Source organism: Cladosporium halotolerans, assembly GCF_011745625.1.
Source record: "Cladosporium halotolerans strain TM138-S3 chromosome Unknown Sca36, whole genome shotgun sequence".
NCBI classification, from domain to species: domain Eukaryota; kingdom Fungi; phylum Ascomycota; class Dothideomycetes; order Cladosporiales; family Cladosporiaceae; genus Cladosporium; species Cladosporium halotolerans.
This window is the reverse complement of record NW_027191487.1, coordinates 79,709-97,145: the sequence shown is the minus strand read 5'-3', so window position 1 is coordinate 97,145 and position 17,437 is coordinate 79,709. Positions and strand designations below refer to the sequence as shown.

The 17,437-nt window shown below is 56.0% G+C and overlaps 8 protein-coding genes across 8 annotated transcripts; 4 read left to right on the top strand and 4 right to left on the bottom strand.

Moving 5' to 3' along the window:
- Positions 1-215: 215 nt before the first annotated feature.
- On the top strand, positions 216-1,512 carry WHR41_08041 (uncharacterized protein). The gene is made up of 2 exons (XM_069376645.1): positions 216-641; positions 729-1,512. Exons 1-2 carry the CDS (start codon positions 371-373, stop codon positions 1,442-1,444), a joined length of 987 nt encoding a protein of 328 aa, XP_069226431.1. The 5' UTR covers positions 216-370; the 3' UTR covers positions 1,445-1,512.
- On the bottom strand, positions 1,442-2,344 carry WHR41_08040 (uncharacterized protein; the record flags this gene model as incomplete). Its single annotated transcript, XM_069376644.1, has 2 exons — positions 1,442-1,941; positions 2,015-2,344. 2 exons carry the CDS (start codon positions 2,342-2,344, stop codon positions 1,489-1,491), a joined length of 783 nt encoding a protein of 260 aa, XP_069226430.1. The 3' UTR covers positions 1,442-1,488.
- Positions 2,345-2,795: 451 nt separating this feature from the next.
- On the bottom strand, positions 2,796-3,578 carry WHR41_08039 (uncharacterized protein; the record flags this gene model as incomplete). Its single annotated transcript, XM_069376643.1, has 1 exon — positions 2,796-3,578. The coding sequence occupies one exon, from the start codon at positions 3,576-3,578 to the stop codon at positions 2,796-2,798; it is 783 nt and encodes a 260-aa protein (XP_069226492.1).
- A 1,097-nt stretch (positions 3,579-4,675) lies between these two features.
- WHR41_08038 (uncharacterized protein) lies at positions 4,676-7,076 on the top strand (the record flags this gene model as incomplete). Its single annotated transcript, XM_069376642.1, has 2 exons — positions 4,676-6,728; positions 6,799-7,076. 2 exons carry the CDS (start codon positions 4,676-4,678, stop codon positions 7,074-7,076), a joined length of 2,331 nt encoding a protein of 776 aa, XP_069226493.1.
- Positions 7,077-7,427: 351 nt separating this feature from the next.
- WHR41_08037 (uncharacterized protein) lies at positions 7,428-8,456 on the top strand (the record flags this gene model as incomplete). The annotated part of the gene is made up of 1 exon (XM_069376641.1): positions 7,428-8,456. The coding sequence occupies one exon, from the start codon at positions 7,428-7,430 to the stop codon at positions 8,454-8,456; it is 1,029 nt and encodes a 342-aa protein (XP_069226484.1).
- A 156-nt stretch (positions 8,457-8,612) lies between these two features.
- WHR41_08036 (uncharacterized protein) lies at positions 8,613-13,688 on the bottom strand (the record flags this gene model as incomplete). Its single annotated transcript, XM_069376640.1, has 1 exon — positions 8,613-13,688. The coding sequence occupies one exon, from the start codon at positions 13,686-13,688 to the stop codon at positions 8,613-8,615; it is 5,076 nt and encodes a 1,691-aa protein (XP_069226485.1).
- Positions 13,689-14,847: 1,159 nt separating this feature from the next.
- Positions 14,848-16,065, bottom strand: WHR41_08035 (uncharacterized protein; the record flags this gene model as incomplete). The annotated part of the gene is made up of 1 exon (XM_069376639.1): positions 14,848-16,065. The coding sequence occupies one exon, from the start codon at positions 16,063-16,065 to the stop codon at positions 14,848-14,850; it is 1,218 nt and encodes a 405-aa protein (XP_069226486.1).
- A 721-nt stretch (positions 16,066-16,786) lies between these two features.
- aim11 (Altered inheritance of mitochondria protein 11) lies at positions 16,787-17,428 on the top strand (the record flags this gene model as incomplete). The annotated part of the gene is made up of 1 exon (XM_069376638.1): positions 16,787-17,428. One exon carries the CDS (start codon positions 16,787-16,789, stop codon positions 17,426-17,428), a length of 642 nt encoding a protein of 213 aa, XP_069226487.1.
- Positions 17,429-17,437: the final 9 nt, after the last annotated feature.

Below are 17,437 nucleotides of genomic sequence, written 5' to 3'. Positions count from 1 at the left end.
TGATGCCAACATCTGTATTCCCGATCGAGTCGTCAGTCTTTGCTTAAATTAGGCATCCCACACATCTAGATCTCTGAAACGTGGTTTATCAAAAATCATACGATGCTGCAATTCGAGAGTTTGGGTGCACGAACCAACCCATTGCTGGAATCCTTCTAGCGGACTTTATAACCCCGGTCATCCATCATATTATACGAACTATAACTTCGCCAGGGAATCAAGAACGGTCACATAGCATTTCCTCGGAATTGTGTGCCTTCACATGAATATTTCAGGCTAGACCGCGCCGGGCCACCACGAGTCAAGCCTTCAATCTATCAACGTTCCCTCCAATAACTCAAAATCCACTCACTGCCCGCAAACCGCCACAATGACTTCTTCCAAGCTTCCAAACCCTCCCGCAAAAATCAACATCGGCACGCGCAAATCCCAGCTCGCCATCGCTCAAGTCGACTCCATCATCGCCCAGCTCAAAACCTTCCACCCGAACACCGAATATGAATCCCACGTTATCAGCACCATGGCCGACGAGAACCAGGTTAAGTCTTTCTCGGCTTTCGACTCCAAGAGCATCTGGACCGAAGAACTGGAAAGCCTGTTAATGGACGGGAAGTTAGACGTCGTCGTGCATTGTTTGAAAGGTTCGTTAGGAGCGATGAGTCACCGGCACGCAGAGAAAAACGTACTGTCTTTGGGCGAATACACTGACTAGATCGATTATGTTATAGATATGCCAACCGTGCTCCCGCCCTCATGCCAGCTGGGCATCATCTGCGAGCGCGAAGACCCGCGCGACGTCGTCGTCATGAAGGCCAACTCTCCCTACGCCCGCGTCCAGGATTTGCCTGCAGGCTGCGTGGTCGGTACGTCTTCTGTTCGCCGCAAGGCGCAGACGCTCCGTCATTTCCCGCACTTGAAGTGCGTTGATGTGAGAGGGAACTTAAACACGCGGCTGAGGAAGTTGGACGCTGAGGACGGCGAGTACGCTTGTCTTGTCCTTGCTGCGGCGGGGCTGAAGAGGATTGGACTTGGGGGTAGAATCACGCAGTATTTGACTGCGGAGGATGGCGTGTTGTATGCTCCTGGTCAGGGGGCGCTGGGGCTGGAGGTCAGGAAGGGGGATGAGAGGATTGTGGGGTTCTTGGGCGTGCTGGCTCATGAGCCTACGACGCTGGCGTGTTTGGCGGAGAGAAGTTTGCTGAAGACGCTGCAGGGTGGGTGTAGTGCGCCTGTGGGCGTGGAGACGACGTGGAGTGGGGAGGTGTTGGAGTTGAGGGCTTCGGTTGTTAGTCCGGATGGGAAGGAGATGGTCGAGGCGGATGAGAGGGTGCCGGTTAAGATAAGGGAGGAGGCGGAGAGACTTGGGCATGAGCTTGCGGAGAGATTGTTGGGTCTCGGTGCTGATGTGATCTTGCAAAAGATCAGAGACGGTGCGCAGCAGTAAGTAGGACGCCTGCGTTTATTGAAAGCCATGATAGACAAACATATCTAAACACCCTGCTTCGTCATCAAGCCCTCCTCAGCCTGCTTCCGATAAAAATCCCTCCCCCTCTCCTCAAACTGCTTCACCTTCTCCGCATCCTGCAACAACTCCCTTTGATGCCCTCCACCCGGCACCTGCCTGCCCTCCTGCACGCCAGGCCTCTCAAACATCCTCTCCTCCCACGCCTTCAGCGTCGGGAATTCGCTTAGCTCCACGCCCGCCCAACGACTCAGCGTCACCCAGCCCCAATGCGCGATGTCCGCAATCGTGCACTTCTCGCCAACCAGGTAGGGGTTTCCAGTCACCGATAAGTGCATCTCGAGCACGGAGTACAAGCGGCGCACTTCGTCTTGGTACCGCTGCTTGGCGTACGGGAGGTCTTCGCCCGCGTAGCGTGTGAAGTGGTTCGCTTGTCCTTGCATGGGGCCTACGCCGGCGTTTTGGAAGAAGAGCCAGTTCTGTTGGTTACGAAGATAGCTGTCGTTAGTAAAATATCTACTGAAATTTGTAGGAGATGCAGGGCAGCCGGACCGTCGTTTCTATGGCCTCCCTGCTGCCGCGGGGATAGCTGATCCTGTGCTCCGTGTCGTACTTGTCGACGAGGTACTGCATGATGCTGCCGCTTTCGAAGACGCGGATCGTCTCGCCGTCGGAGTGCGTGTCGGTCAGGGCTGGGATGCGGCCGTTGGGGTTGATGGCGGTGAACCAGGGCGATTTCTGCTCGTTGGTCGAGGTGTCTATTTTGCGGACCGTGTAGAGGAGGCTGAGTTCTGCGAGAGTGATGCTGATTTTGATGCCGTTGGGAGTTTGACTGGTGTAGAGGGTGATGTTTGGGGTTGAAGTGTGTGCTTGAGTGGTCATTTTGCTCTTGATATGATGAGTTGCTGTTTAGGTACGTCGGGTATGGCGGCTTGTCAAATAAGATGTAGGAGGGTGAGCAGAGTGGTGGTATTGGTTGGTGCTTTGTGGGGTTTCATGCCGATTCGACCAATGTCCAAGAAACTCAGATCTTCTGTGCTGTGCTTCCGCTGCTTTATAGTCCCTGCTTATCGGCGTTCCGAGAACGGAGTTGGTGAATCCTTCCGCTCGTTTCGGGAAGTCGGTCGTTTGTTGGCGCCGCGTCCGACCTGGTTTCAGCATACTGTATGCAAAACCATTTAGACTGGAGCGCTTAGATCCTTTTCCTCAGGGAACACTCAAGCCAGTCGCATATAAAGAACATCTCAAGAAATCTCAAAATGTACAATTTTGTGATCTTTCCGTTAACAAAAAGATCGACAGATAGAAGAGAATCGCGAGCACCCAATCACACTCAAACATAGTCCTGCCCCCTCCTCTCCCTCGCCACCCGACTACTCCTCCAAACCCCCCTCTTCGCCGTCCGCCCTCCCATCCTCACGACGCCAACCAAATGCTGCACCCCCGCCACCACCCCATCAACAACCTGCACGCCCATCCCCTCCACCGCCACCTCAACCGCCTCCTTCATATCCGCCATCCCCGCGCACCCCAAAGTCAACACATCCGCCCCGTCCTCCTCTACCAACTTCCGCGCCACCCCTCCCATCCGCGCTAGCACGTCCGCCCTAGGCAGCGATTCCAGCTCTAGCACTCCCAGCTCGACGGCGCGGATTCCAGCGCAGGAGTCTCCAAACCCGTATCGTCTCACGGAGTCCCAGTGCGCGATCGCCGAGCGGCCTGACGTTGCTACGATTCCGATTCGAACGCCGAGGGTGCGGGCGTAGAAGAGCGACGCTTCCATTATGCCGACGCAGGGCAGGGAGAATTCCTCCCGCAGCATGCGGATGAGCGGGTGGTCGGAGTAGCAGGCGACGAGGATCGCGGAGATGGGCTGGTTGGCTTCTTGGTGGGTTTGGAGGAGGGGCAGGAGGGCGCGGAAGGAGGCGGCGGAGGAGAGGACGGCGTCGGTTTGCGATTCGATTGCTGTTGGGGAGGGGTGGGGGGCTGTGAAGGGGTGGAGAGCGACGTCGGGTGGGAGGGTGGGGGTGATTTGGTTGATGCAGGTGGCTGTCATGGAGGGGGTGGAGTTGGGGTTTACGAGGAGGATGCGGATTTGGGGGTTGTTGGAAGTCATTGTTCGGATCAGCCGTGAGGATTTTATCGCTATGAGTCGTGCGTAGCCAGAGTCGACAGGCTTTTGTCAGGTTGTTTGAAGTTCTTGGTGACGACCGTCTGATGTTGAAGGTCTAATATTCGAGGCCTGTTGGGGCGAAGCGTGAGTCGGGGAGTGCTACTGTGATGGAAAGCTGTGCTGTGATTGAGAAGCCTAACTTGGGTGGATCCTCGAGGCGATAAGAACTATCAGAATATCAGCTTAGGAGTGAAGTAGGTGTAACTGATGCTATTCAAGTCAACCATCGGCCAACATGTCCGCCGGTGTCTGGCCGCGGCAAACTCGCTGGCCGGAACTACTTCACCAAACCCTGGAAGTGCAGGCATCTAAGGTTATCGATAAGAGAGAATCACATGTCCGACGATTGGCTCGTGTTCCCGAGTGGTATCAAAGACGAGATGCGAGATTATCTCGTCTTCATTCAGGCAAAAGCGGGAATTGGCCTCGGCTTTTGCTTTCGCCGTCTTGTCTCCACCCCAGTACTTACCTACGCCCAGCCTGGCGGCACAGACACGTGGGCGCGAGGGCGGAGAAACAACAACGCGAGTCGTGCGGGCGATACGCGATAAGCCATTGGCGGCATTGGCCCTCACCCGCCATCACATCGCATCAGATCAGCTGCACGCCGTGTGTCTCGCTGTTCTCGAGCCTCAGTCATCAATCGCCCGCCTGAGTCCGCCAGGCAACACTCCCCTGCGATCAGCAACACCCTCCCCTCTCCTCCCCGATTCCCTCCATCCTCCGGCAAAACCCCGTACTCGGCCTCCTTCGGCAGCTTTTTCCCCGCGTCGCAAGGATCGAGAATGGTAGCCGCATCCGATGGCAGTGGGGTTGCGATAGATGAGAGACAGGAGGATCGCGTCACGTAACAGCTTACCACCCGTGAGGAGCTTCAGGTGCTCAGGTGCTGACACGCCCGACCACACACCCCGGCACTCGGCTACCACCTCTATCTCTCTACCTACCCAAAACCTCCCGGCCCGCGACGTCGGCCTGCAGTTCGCGCAAGACCTCAGCCGATCGCCGTCGCCAGCATGGAGAATCCTCACATACCCAACATGCACTCCTTCGGCTCCGCGCCCATGCAGCACCAGCACATCCCTCCCTATCACATCCCTCCCACCCTGCCGAACGCGCCAACGCCGATCCCTGTGCCGCCCGCCCAGCACGCCCGACCGCAGCCCGACACCGATCGGGCGAGAGCGTACAAGTCGCGGAACAAGCGACCTTGCGATTTCTGTCGCTACAAGAAGGCCGCCTGCCACCTGGACAACCAGCCGCCTTGCGAGTTGTGCTCGAGGTACAACAAGGAATGCACTTTTGTGGAGTCGCCCGCCAAGCGACGACGACCAAACGATACCAGTCCCGAGACTCAGCGACAAAAGCAGAATGGAGGTCACGACGCGAAACCGCAGGACAACCACCCGTTCGCGAATGGTCCCATAGTGGCGGATGGACTGGACATGCAGCCGGAGCTCATGGGCTGGGAAGGGAACATGCCACCCCCATACCCAATGCCACAAATGAGCATACCTCCGCCGGTTGACTTTGCCGCATACGATCCAGCACTGTATCGAGAACCGTCCATGCAGTTTGAACCATTCAATCACATGTCCAACAGCACGACAGATCCCGCTCTAGAGAACATGCCTGCACCTATACCAAAAGCACAAAGTTCGTTCGATACGACGCCTTCTCAGCAGTCGGTTACGCTTCCCTTGCATCTGCAGCTGCCATTTGAGAGCACTACTGGTGAGGCATCACTGGATCACCAAGCTTCCTCCAATGCACAGATGGTAGGCTTGAGCGGCGAGTCTGACCCATACCTGTTGTCGCGGTATCATTTCGACCGACACAATGAAGCTTCTTTCCAACGCATCCGAGTGCGCCAAATGTGTGGTCTTGACAACGCTCAAGGGGATTTGCCCACGTATTTCGCCATCCAGCACAATGCCATGACGTCCAAAGCGCAGCCTCCCGAACGATGGGAAGTCTTAGAGCAGTATCGTCGAGAAGTCGAGGACATGGTCGGCAACGACGTCGGCAAACGATTGATCGTGCTTTTCTACAAATTCGTACAACCCTACTTTCCTGTACTAAGTCGAAGCCATTGGCAGTTGGATGAGAATGGCATCTGCGAACCCAGCAGTGTACCTACCTGCATACTCGCAGCCATCTACGGACACGCTCTGCCATTCTGCGCCTGGGATGAACGACTGTGCGTCGATGTTTACACGCCACCTTCTGCTGATGCCCTATTCCGCCTCGCCTGGCTCGCCTGCCAACCTGAATTGCACACGCCTTCTCTGGCTGTTCTCCAAACAATGCTTCTCCTAGTTCAGCGGCGACCCACCAACAAGCACGTTTCTGACACCCCTTTTAAGTGGATCATGATGACTTCCGCAGTCGCAATCGCGCAGACACTCGGCATCAACCGTGACCCGTCCAAATGGCCCCTTCCGATCTGGGAAGTGCAGCTCCGCCGCCGCCTCGCATGGGCAACCTTTGTTCAAGACAAATGGCTTGCCCTGAACTCTGGCCGCAGTAGCCACATCAGCCCCGACGACTGGGACGTCTCCCCACTGACCGACTACGACTTCGAAGAAGCCGACCGCGCCCTCGTTTCCGACAACCTTTCCGGCACCGCGCACTTCCTCCACCTCTGCTCACTAACCCTCATCGTCTCCGAGATCCTCTCAGACCTCTTCTCCCTCCGCGCCACGCGTCAGCTCCAACACTCCCTCGAGGCTACCATCGACGTCGCCAAACCCCTCCGCATCCGCCTCACAGAATGGCACGCCCACCTGCCCCCCGGCCTCAAACTCCCTCTCTCCCCGTCCCTCCCCGCCAGCCCTGAAAACTCTGCCCGCCCGCTCAAACCTCCGCTGCACTCTGCTCTGCACCAGCTCGACGGGAATGGGAGTCTGCACTTGGCGTTCATCACGGCGAAAATCGAGCTCTTCCGCGCCATGCTCCGTCCGCGCGTCGAAGACGCCAACGGGGCCACGGCCGTGCAGGCCCTGCGCGCTGGCGCCCTGGCTGTTGGGCGCGAGGTGCTGGAGTTCGTGGACGGGCTGAGCGCGAGGGAGTTGGAGGCCTTTTGGGCGAGTTGTAAGTTCTCCCGTCGTCCTTCAACTATAGAAACAAGAAATCACCATCTGATTACTAACGACGCCAACAGATTCCCGCACAAACTTCACCCTCGCCTCCTCTTTCCTCCTGCACCTCTTCGTCTCCGCCCCCACCACGCTTTCCTCGCCGGACAAATTCCAGCACGCCCGCGAGTGTCTGGATCTGCTAGAGAACTGGCGCGCAGCGCTGAGGGTTAAGAGCCGCAGTTGCGATTTGTTGAATTTGGCGCTTTTGAAGCTCGATGGGGTTTTTGTTAGGGGGTTGGGAGAACTGGTTGTGTTGGGGGAGGGCGCGAGGGGGGTTTGGGCGGAGCGGGGGGGAAGTTAATTTCAGTGTTGACTATGAGGCGAATCAAATTTGAGATTTGACTTTCTCGTTTACTGCGCTCCTCTAGAACTGCTCGTCTGTTCAAAACTATCGTTGAAAATGTGCCTGATTACATGTAAACGACATGTGTACGGTCAGTGAACTTCCGACTTCGGGAAATTTTCGGAGTTTTGGGGAAAAGATGAATCTCAAGTTATGAGCAACCTCACCAGTTGAGCGAGTTTGAGATTGACAAGCAACAACGTTCATACTGGGATCTAAAGTCGTGCTCGGTCACAAAAAATCTAGATCTATAGGCTAGCCCTCAGGAATCACAAGCCCCAACCGGACTGGCCCTCAACGCCACCAACAATGGCATCGACCACCACCCCTCAAACCGGCCTTGTCGCCCTAATCTTCTGCAAAACCGCCCTCCAAATCCAAAACGATGACCCCCTGCAGTCAATCACCAGCAACCTCACCACGGCCCTGCAACCCCTCTTCCCCACTCTCACCCCAACAACAGCCACAACCACCCGCTACCTCGACGCCTCCGCCACCACCGCCCGCGTCCTCGAACTCACCCTCCCCACCACCGGCCCCTCTCCCTCCCTCCCAGAATGCACAGCAGCCACTCATTCCCCCGCTCTCGCCGCCCTACAGGCCCAGAACTCCTGGAACCTCGTCTTGCAGCCCCTCGAACTCTACCGCTCGCACTCCCAGCCGGGCCTCGCCGTCTTCGACATGGACTCCACCCTCATCCAGCAGGAGGTCATCGACGAGCTGGCGCGCGCCGTCGGCTGCTACGACCAGGTCGCGGCCATCACCGAGGCGGCGATGCGCGGCGAGGCGCCGTACGCGGATTTCGAAGCCAGCTTGCGCGCGCGCGTCGGCCTGCTGCGCGGCGTGCCCGTCGGCGTCTGGGAGGATCTCAAGAAGGGCGTTATCTCTTTCACGCCGGGGGCGGCGGAGCTGGTGAAGGTGCTCAGGGGCCTGGGGTGGAAGACGGCGGTGCTGAGCGGCGGGTTCACGCCGCTTGCTGTGTGGGTCAAGGAGACGCTGGGGCTGGACTATGCGTTTGCTAATCACCTTGTTGCGGACGAGGGGAGGGGGGTGTTGACGGGGGAGTTGGTGGAGGGGATGCCGATCATTCACGCGGAGAAGAAGAGGGAGTTGTTGCTGAGGTTGGCGGGGGAGAATGGGATTCCGGCCGAGAGGTGTGTGGCGGTCGGCGATGGGAGTAATGATTTGCTTATGATGGGGGCGGCGGGGTTGGGGGTGGCGTTCAATGCGAAGCCGAAGGTGCAGTTGGCGGCGCCGGCGAGGTTGAATGGCGAGAGTTTGTTGGATGTTGTGCATGTGCTTGGGTATGAGAGGGGGGAGGTTGAGAAGTTTTTGTGAGGGTTGGAAGGGGATGGTTTTAGCGAAGGTGTTGCGGAGTTGACGAGTAGGTTGTTTGGTTGGATGATTAGATCATGAGATGGGCATAGACACAGAAATTGTCAGAAGAACATTGGATCATATTGTGCGCGGCCAGCGCTATTTGAGTATTATCTATCACCACTCAAAGTCCTCCGTTTTCGCCATCTTACCCTCCAAACCCTCCAACACCCTCCCAAGGCCATTACTCACAACACCCAACATCGTCCTTCCCTTCACCCGACTGTAAAACACCGGACAATCTCTGCTGTCGCACTTGACTGTCTCACCAAAAGCCAAACCAGCACAGCTCCTGCAAACGTCTTCCAAATCACGATTGCGCATCTCTGCCTTCCGAATCTTTCGCCGTAAAGCAAGCAGAGTCTCCTGCGGCCGCTCAAATCGACAGACACGGCAAAGTGGTAGCGGCGCCGGATCGCGCGGGTTGGCCTCCAGTCGATCGCGGCAGACCACGCACAACGACGAGCCCATGTAGCTCTCCATAGTCTTCTTCTTCCCAAGCCCAGCCTCGCCATCCCTCGGCCCTCCCAAAAGCCGGATGCGCTGCACCTTCGGCATCTCGTCGTACCACTGCCGCACATTCGCGCCGACGAGATTGAAGATGCGCTCGAGAGGCGGAATCAAGTTCTTCGAGATGTAGTACTCAGCGTCCAACTCTGCATGCTCTTCGTTGATTAACCTTTCCGGCTCGACGCAGCGCTCGAACAGCCGCGCGCCTGGCGCTCCAGCGATCACGACGTACGGCACGCGCTCGCCATATTGTGGCTCAAGGCGCGGGTCTTTGAGCATGCGTTTGGTCGCAATGAGAGCCCCGGGCGGCGCCGGTCCTTTGTCAGAGTACGTGCCCAGCTTGACTTCCTTCGCAAAGCAGAAATCTTGCACGCTGAAGCGGCCGGTCATGATCTTTGTGCACTGTGCTTGGAAGTATCGTTTCACCTCGCTGAGATCGGAGGTTCGGAAGAGCAGCTTGAGCGCCTTCTCTTCGATCTTCTGCTCTGCGGGCGTGCCGTCGCGACGCACTGTTTCAATACCTTTCGCGTCGAACTCGGGCTCCTTCTGGCTGGGTGATTCGTACTTGAAGCCGACATAGCGCTTCTTCGCGAGCAGCACGCACGGGTGGTAGACTTTCTCGAACTTGAGCTTGACGGGTCGCGGGTTCATATCTGTCACGGCTTGCGAGATCTCGTCGCCGATCTTGAAAGCGTCGTCGCGCGAGCGGCCTTTGAGGTATACGAACAGGCTGTCCGTGTCGCCGTAAACGACTTCGGCGCCCCAGCGCTCGACGGAGTGGATCAGCGCGATGGCTTTCTCGAGCGTCTCGCGGCCCGTCTGTACGATCGAGTCTGCAATTTCCGAGCACGGCATGCGGCCGCTGAAGCTGGCGGACGTGTAGCCGTAGGTGACATTGGCAATTAGTTTGAGAGCTAGTTGTCGATTGTTGAGCAGCTGCTGCAGCGTCTTGTCATCTTTGTCGACTTTCATCCCGCTCTTGACCATCACGCGCGTCTCGAGGATCTCGCCGAGCATTTTCGCCAGCAGAGATTTGCGCATCTCGGGCTTGACGTACATCATGCCGTTCGGCGAGATGTTGACTTTGTCTTTGACGAGCTCCAGAAGGCCGGGGGAGCGCTTGAAGTCCGCGAACCCCATCTTGTTTGTGCCGCGCCAGTTGGTGATGCGGCCGAGGCATGTAGAGTAGCAGTAGTTGTAAGCGATCATCACACTGGGGTACAAGCTCTGAAAGTCCAAGACGAGCAACGGGCTGGTGTAGAAGGATGACATGGGCTCCATGACGAGCGGTAAGCATTCAAGGGCGTTCTGTGCGCCTACTTGTTTCCGTGATGGAGAGACGAGGACAAAAGACTCTGGTTTCGCGATGCGGAACATGAGTGATTCGACTTTAAACTGCGAGCCTCGGCTGAAGACAGAAAAGAAATCGACGCCCAACAGGCGGGCTTGCTCGGATGTTCTGGGAATAAGTTCGTTGGCATCGAGGATTTCCAGGTCGAGTTGGGTCCGGGTGATGAAGTAGTCGAGTGCTTTAGCCAGGTCTCGAGGCTTTTCGCTGCGAAACCATTTGGTAAGGGTGGCGAATGGGTAATGTGGGATTCGTCTGTGCAGTACGTGGAAGACAACGTTCTCCATGGTGTACTGCAGCAGATTGAGTTCTGACCTCATAGCCCTCCAAATGTTGATGGTGTGCCGACCAGTAATACGAACGGTCGATGTGTGGGTGAAGCCCCAGCGATCGGCGTCTTTGCCAAAGCGACCATGGGACTGCGACTTCATGCGGGAGAATTCGTCGGGCAGGTTGAACTCGTACTGTAGCCTTGCGCGCTCGATCAGATAGCCCCAGCTGCTATTGTGCACTTCATAACCGGTCAGAATGTCAGGATCGTGAGAACGAACAACGTCGACCATGCGGTTGAAGAGGTCAAGCTCATCGTCTTCCTCGTCGATCTGGACGGTACCTCCCACGATACGGCGGATTCTGTCAACTAGCGAACTGTCTTTGGGATTGCTCAACACCACAATGCCGAGTTTTGCCTCCTGATCCAATTGTTCGTCCGCAAGACACCAAACGACCATGCTGACCTCGTCTTTCTCTGGATCAGGCGAGAAATCAGCGCGAGTATTGACATGAACCTCGAGGCTCATCGTGGACATGTAACCAGTCTGATGCTGCACACTAGTGCTCGCTTTGCGCTGGGAGAACTTGAAGCCGTGTTTGTTCTTTTGTGTCGGGCCGTCAATCTGGGACAGCTCTGGCGCTGGTCGATTCTTCCGCTTGATCTGCTTTGCTGGAGGTCCGTCTACTTCCAGATCTTCCAGCGTGTCTCTCTCAACTAACTGCTCTGACTGCATCCATCTCTGGACTTCGTCAAAAGAAGGCGGAGCTCGTTTGATCTCCCAGGTTCTAAGAGAACATTGACGTGACCGTCGCTGGTCTATTAGCTCCTGCTTTGATTTCTCGAAAGGCCATGATTTGCTGGGAACGGGCGTGCAATGCCTGTCAAACTCGGGAAGGAAAGGCAGGGTTATGCTTTCGAGCCTGAACTCTTGGCCGGCGTATTCGCGTGGACGTTCGGGCACGTCGATCTCATTGCTGTAGTAGGCATCCTGGTATACAACAGAAGGAGTGACGGTGCGTTCAACCTCGTCGAACTTCGGGGCTGCTTGACCCAACATGAGGTGGAGGCCGTGACCTTCACGGCAGAAAGATTGGGCGTAACTCGATATTGCCTTTGAGCTCAAAAATGATCCGGAATGGCTTGCTGGGGTGATTGTGGCATCGGAAGATGTTGTGTGTATAGAGCTAAAGGAAGTATTGGACGACTCTTTAGCCCTTTGTTTTACGGGCGATGTCGTCGTCCTAGGTGTTGTGGAATGATCGCCATTACGTTGGCTCAGTCGAAGCTGGGTGTCGGGATCATGTGGGTCTTTGACCAAGGGAAAGCTCAGCTTCTCTGACTGCGAAGAAGATGACCGCTGCGATAATTTTGGTGGTTGACCTGACGGTGGCGGCATGGGCTCCGTGATAATATTTGCTTTCGGTCGTTCCACAACATCTTTGCCATCACCCATCGTCTTCTGTCTTTTGGCATCTTGGACGCGAAAACCATTCGATTTTGTAAGTGCATTGTTCGACTCCAGCTCCTTTCGGCCGGACTCGGTCTGGTTCTCTCCATTGGCCTGAGCTCGGCGTTTGAGACCATGGCCGTTTGCATGTTGTACAGTCTCCGAAGGCACATCCATTTCGTCCATTTGCTCGGCTGCGGCTTCTATGTCTTGTGGATGACCAGGGACTTTCGCTTCACCCATTGCGCCATCAATGCCAGCTTCCGAAAGCTTTTGCCGCTGGGTGAGTGCTCTCGTCTTCGCAGTCTCTTCATCAGACTCGTATTCATCTTCGCCAGCGAGCTGTTCTATTGTTCCTAGATCTACTAGTGCATCGTCTTCATGTCTCGAGGCCTGTGGAAGATCGAAACTGGTACCCCTGCCCGTATCTGCATCTTCCTTCCGGTTCCATTTGGACTCAAGGGTGACGTGAAAGAGGTCGGTGACGCTGTCCAAAACAGTCGGCACACTATCGTTTGCCTGTTTTGTTGCTTCGAAGGCCTCAAACGTGATATCGCCACCACCCCTCGCCTTACGTTCCTCGGCTACCAACTCATTAATCGTCTCACGAAACTCGTCCTCGTGAATCCAGCCGCCTTTACTGTCATTTCTAGGATCTGCACTCATGCTCACAAGCACCTCAGGTGGGAACGGAGACGAAGTGGGATCAACCAAGCCCATCCGTAGCTTGCGCCTGCGTGTTTCATCCTTCCACAGCCCGGCCATCGAATGCACAAGCTTTTCCTCAGGAGGTAAGTTCTCAAGCGAGCTGAGTCGCTCGATGAAGCTGTGATGCAACGGCCTCGCCTGGACCTCATCCCGGTTGAGAATGTCTTCTACCCGTATGTCAAGCTCAAGCTGGCAGTGACTCTGCCGAGGAAATTGCGACTCGTCCAGCATCTGCTCTTTCTTGACCGACCGATCATGCCAGAGATGTGTCAACTCATCCAACTCTTCCCACAACGGTACCGGCTCCCGGAACCGCGGCTTGTCGCACTCGATGTACGCGCAGCCGTACAAGTTGAAGTCGCACATCCATTGTAGCAAGTATTGCAGATGCGCTTCGTAGGGCTGGAACACTTTCCTCAAGATCGCACCCTGCTGCAGCAAGTCCGAGAACCGTGTCATGTGCAGCGGGTTTAGAAGGTAGATCTTGAGATAGTAGCTGTATCCAACATTGTATCCAAAGAACGGGACGCCCTTGACCAGGCTGATGTGTGCAACAAAGGAGGAGTTGCGCGGATTATCGTAAGGGTTACGACGGTAGGAGAGCGCGAGCGCATGATCGATTGAATGGCGAAGGGTGTTGATGTACGCGTCGACGGTGTACTTGTCGAGCGGCTCCGTATACGGGATGAATAGGTAAGGAAATGCGCCGTGGATGTGCATGCAGACTTTCTGCCCAGTTTCAGTCGCGCCAAATATGCGTATCACTGGCACCTGCGGTAGGTTGCTTCGCTGACTCGAAGTCGCGCTCAAAGGCCCCCAGAGGGGCGGATCCAGTGGTCCTGGAGCATTCTGGTAGTGATCCACGCAGTTGAGCCTGACGCGGAACGTTTCTGCGCTCCTAGCCATGGTCGAAATACAAGGCAGCGTATGTCATGATCTTGGACACATGTGGAGAGAGCGCTTGCTGAGAAGAGCTTGGAACGACGACTGAAGGGTGAAGGTGTTTGGTTACATGTTGGCACTCTACGCGTCCGAGATCTTATCTAATCTATTTGGTGTTGATGACGTCCAGATCTCACGAGCTCGGGCCTCCGCGTTCTCGATGGTAACAAATTGACCACGATAGTTCTTCGCATTCGTGTTGAGGTCGATCTCACGAAGGTCTGTCATGGAAGCAATGCGGTCTAACAACCTCTTCTGACCATCAACGCCTTTTCCACGGCTGTCACGCGTCGATATCTGACCCTTTGTGGCAAGCGGGGCCCGACAGCATGTCAACGAGATACCGCTTCTCGCCGAGCTTCTAGCTGTGAGGGCTCTCGCTGCCCCGAGGGCGCTCGCGCGCGCGAGAGCAATAGCGAAAACAGCCACTTCACTTCACCTGCGCGACGGACGGCGAGCCCGGCAGCTGATTGGGCACGGGAGGAGAGAAGCTAACGGGTGGCTGCATGATGGAGAAAGTCGAGTCCCCAAAATCTATTAAATCATTTTATGTTCGACATCGAAGGCGCAGTCGCGGACACGCTACTTCACTTCACCTAGGACTAAGTAGGCAGATGATTGGCTTATTCGAATCGGACGCTAGTGGGTTGTCGCACATGGAGAAATCTCGAGTCAACATTTATTTATTCCATTTATTCCCTTCGAGATTAGACGAGAGCTATTCAATACTTTCGAACGGAAATCTTGTCTGAAAGAATGGACTCATCTTCGTAACGACTGCGCCTGTGGTGATAAGCGCACGACGTAGGTCAGATACGAAACGATGGAATCAGCAGAAGGTAGACGCTGCGTTGTAAACAAGATACCGGCTGGAGCTCGTACTGTATACATTGATAACGAAGAAAAGATGGAATCCATGAATTGAGCATTTCCATAGTGTATCTCCAGTTCCATAAACGCCATCATTACCAGAACCTGCCTCCCCGTAGAACACATGCCATAATCCATGCCCCGAGAAACCCAAACTCCGCGCTAGACGATGCCACCCGCTAATCTGGTGTGGTGGTCAGAATGATTTTCGAATGTTCAAACTTTCTCGGCGCAGCAACATGGAGTTGAAGCATCACTCCATGCGCGGCTTTTTGTTCCCACCGCCACCTCCTTGCATGCCCTGGCCCCCCATGCCCATACCGCCATTCCAGCCTCCTCGACCCATCATACCCCCGCCTCTTCCGCCATTGTTCATGCCCATGCCGCCCATTGCTCCCATGCCACCCATCATATTGCCCATTCCTCCCATGCCGCCCATGTTGCCCATGCCCATGGCGTTCATGCCGTTGAACCCTCCGCGGCCTCCACCCATCATGTTGTTCATCATTCCACCGCGGCCGCCCATCATGTTGTTGTAGCCCATGTTGCCAGCCATGTTGCCGTAGCCTCCCATGTTCCCATAGCCTGCCATCATGGGGTTCTGGAACCCGCCCGCCGCACCGTTCATGCCCCACTGGCCACCAACGCCGCCGCCACCACGACCCATCATGTTGTTGTTGTTGTACCCTCCGCGGTTATAGCCACCGCGACCACCACCGCCGAAGTTCCCACGGTTCTGGTAGCTGTTGTTGTACGCGCCGCCCTGGTTGTTGAACTTGCCCGCCTGGCCGCCGAACTTCTTGTCGCCGACCGCGCCGTCTTTGCCGCGGTACGGGTTGCCCATGGGCGTGTACCATGCCTGGAACTTGTCCTTGGGGCCCGCGCCGGGCTCTTTGGCCGCGCTGTCGGCGTTCGCGCGCTCGACTTCGCGCTTCGTCGCTGTTGCTGCGGCGGCCGAGGTAAACTCTAGGTACGCTTCGCCTCGGCTTTTGCCGTTGATTTTGTGCTCGCCGAAGGCGAGTTCGCGGAGTTCGTCCTCGGTGTTGGCCGCGGCGCAGAAGGCCCGGATGTCCTCTTCGGTCGTCCACCAGTGGAGCTCGGAGAGTTTGAGGGATGGGAGGGCGCCGGGGTCTAGAGGGCGGCCGTCAGGGGCTGTAGGGGTTTGGCTGGGTCGGTGTTGGGATGAGTCCTCGGGCTCGTCTTCGGCTTTGCGTTTGAGGCTTTGCTGGGGTTTGATGGATGTCTGGGGAGTTGACTGGCTGGATTCCTGGGGCGTTTTGGTGCTTTCGCCGGCGTTTGAGATGTTGTTCTCGCTTTGTTGTCCATTCTGTTCTGTGCTGTTTGCCTGCTCTTTTGCTTCGTCGTACGTGTAGTCAAAGTCGTCTCCTCCTTGCTGCTGCTGGTCTTGCTGCTGTGTCTCCTCTTCGTCACCGTAGATGTCGATGTCGAAGGTATCGTCCTCGCCAGACATGGTGTGTGAGATGCGACGACGCGCTAGCGAAAGCTAACTAAAGGAACGGTCAAGTCAATGTGTGCGACTGGTCCGCTTTACCGTAACCGCCCTGTTCCTGGGTATGTACACTTTGCTCCACGTGATACGAGGTCTGAATCGATCATGTCAGAATAAGTACACAGAAAAGAGAATCTTCATCGCGCTTCCACCCAACAATCTCCTGACGACATCCATAGATCTCCATGGTCGATACGTACATAAGCGAAGTGTACAGAAACGGCAGAAACAAGGCTCACAGACAGAGCCGCGGTAATGAAATGGAAAATTAGGCTCGATCGCAGTGCAGTCGTCTCCCGAGATCTGTCAGCGACTAGCAGCTTGTGTCCTCGTCCGCTATCCGTTCCTAGCTCTTGAGGTTTGAGGAGTGCGAGACGAAAGAGGGATCCGAACAAGGTATGAGAATATGAGAGGCGTTTCCACGCGAGTGGTCTGATCAAATATCGTAATGCGAGGAGAGCGTTTGTCGTTGATGTTGTTTGATGTCGAGAGCACGGATGGGCAGCAACAGCGACAGCTGACGTCCAGCGCCGCGCGACTGCAGTCTGGGGAACCGAAGCCCTGCGAGCAGCCCAAATCGGAAGCAAGCCGAGGCAGGTCCACCACCATCCGTTCGAGACCCTGGAATCAAAACATTGACGGACGATCTTCACCAACAGAACGCTACACCACACTCACTCAGATGTCTTTCTGGGACCGGTATCTCGCACCAGGCGATCTGCGTGCCCGCCGACAGGCACTAGCGCCTCCTCTTCCTCTCGAGAAACCAGCTCAAACGGAAGAGCAACTGCGACGAGCTCAGATCAAGCCCTCCGTCACATCAGCAGCACTCGAGCGCATAGACCCGGCGAGACGAGCTCGGAGGCAAAATGCGCTCTTCTTCGGCGGACTTGGGTTTACCATGCTGAGCGCGTGGGTGACACGCCGAGCACTCATCCGCAAGCGCCTACCAACGCCCACGACTTTCACGCCTTCGAACACACCGATTCCAAAGCCTGAGGCAGGCTTAGACGCGGCGCAAGCATTGGCACTCGCGACAATGAATACTGTCTCTGTATTCATGACTGCGATAGGCGCAGGCTTTATCTACTTCGATATTGCGGACGTCGAGGATTTGCGGGAGAAGGTGCGGAGGGGTGTGGGATTTGACGTCTATGGAGGGGAATCAGAGGCGGACCAAGAGCTTGAAAACTGGGTAGCTGAGATTCTGAGCCGAAAGGACGGCTATGGGAATATCAAGGATGAGATAGTGGACAAGCTGATGGAGATGGAGAAGAAGGAGCAGGCGAAGGCGGATGCAAACGCGCTGGTTGGTCGCAAGTGACCCATGGCA

Excerpts from the sequence above, each read along its gene's own strand:
- WHR41_08041 (XM_069376645.1), top strand. The coding sequence starts at position 371 with ATGACTTCTTCCAAGCTTCCAAACCCTCCCGCAAAAATCAACATCGGC. Across the intron at positions 642-728 it reads CGTCGTGCATTGTTTGAAAG|ATATGCCAACCGTGCTCCCG; the intron begins GTTCGTTAGGAG and ends ATTATGTTATAG.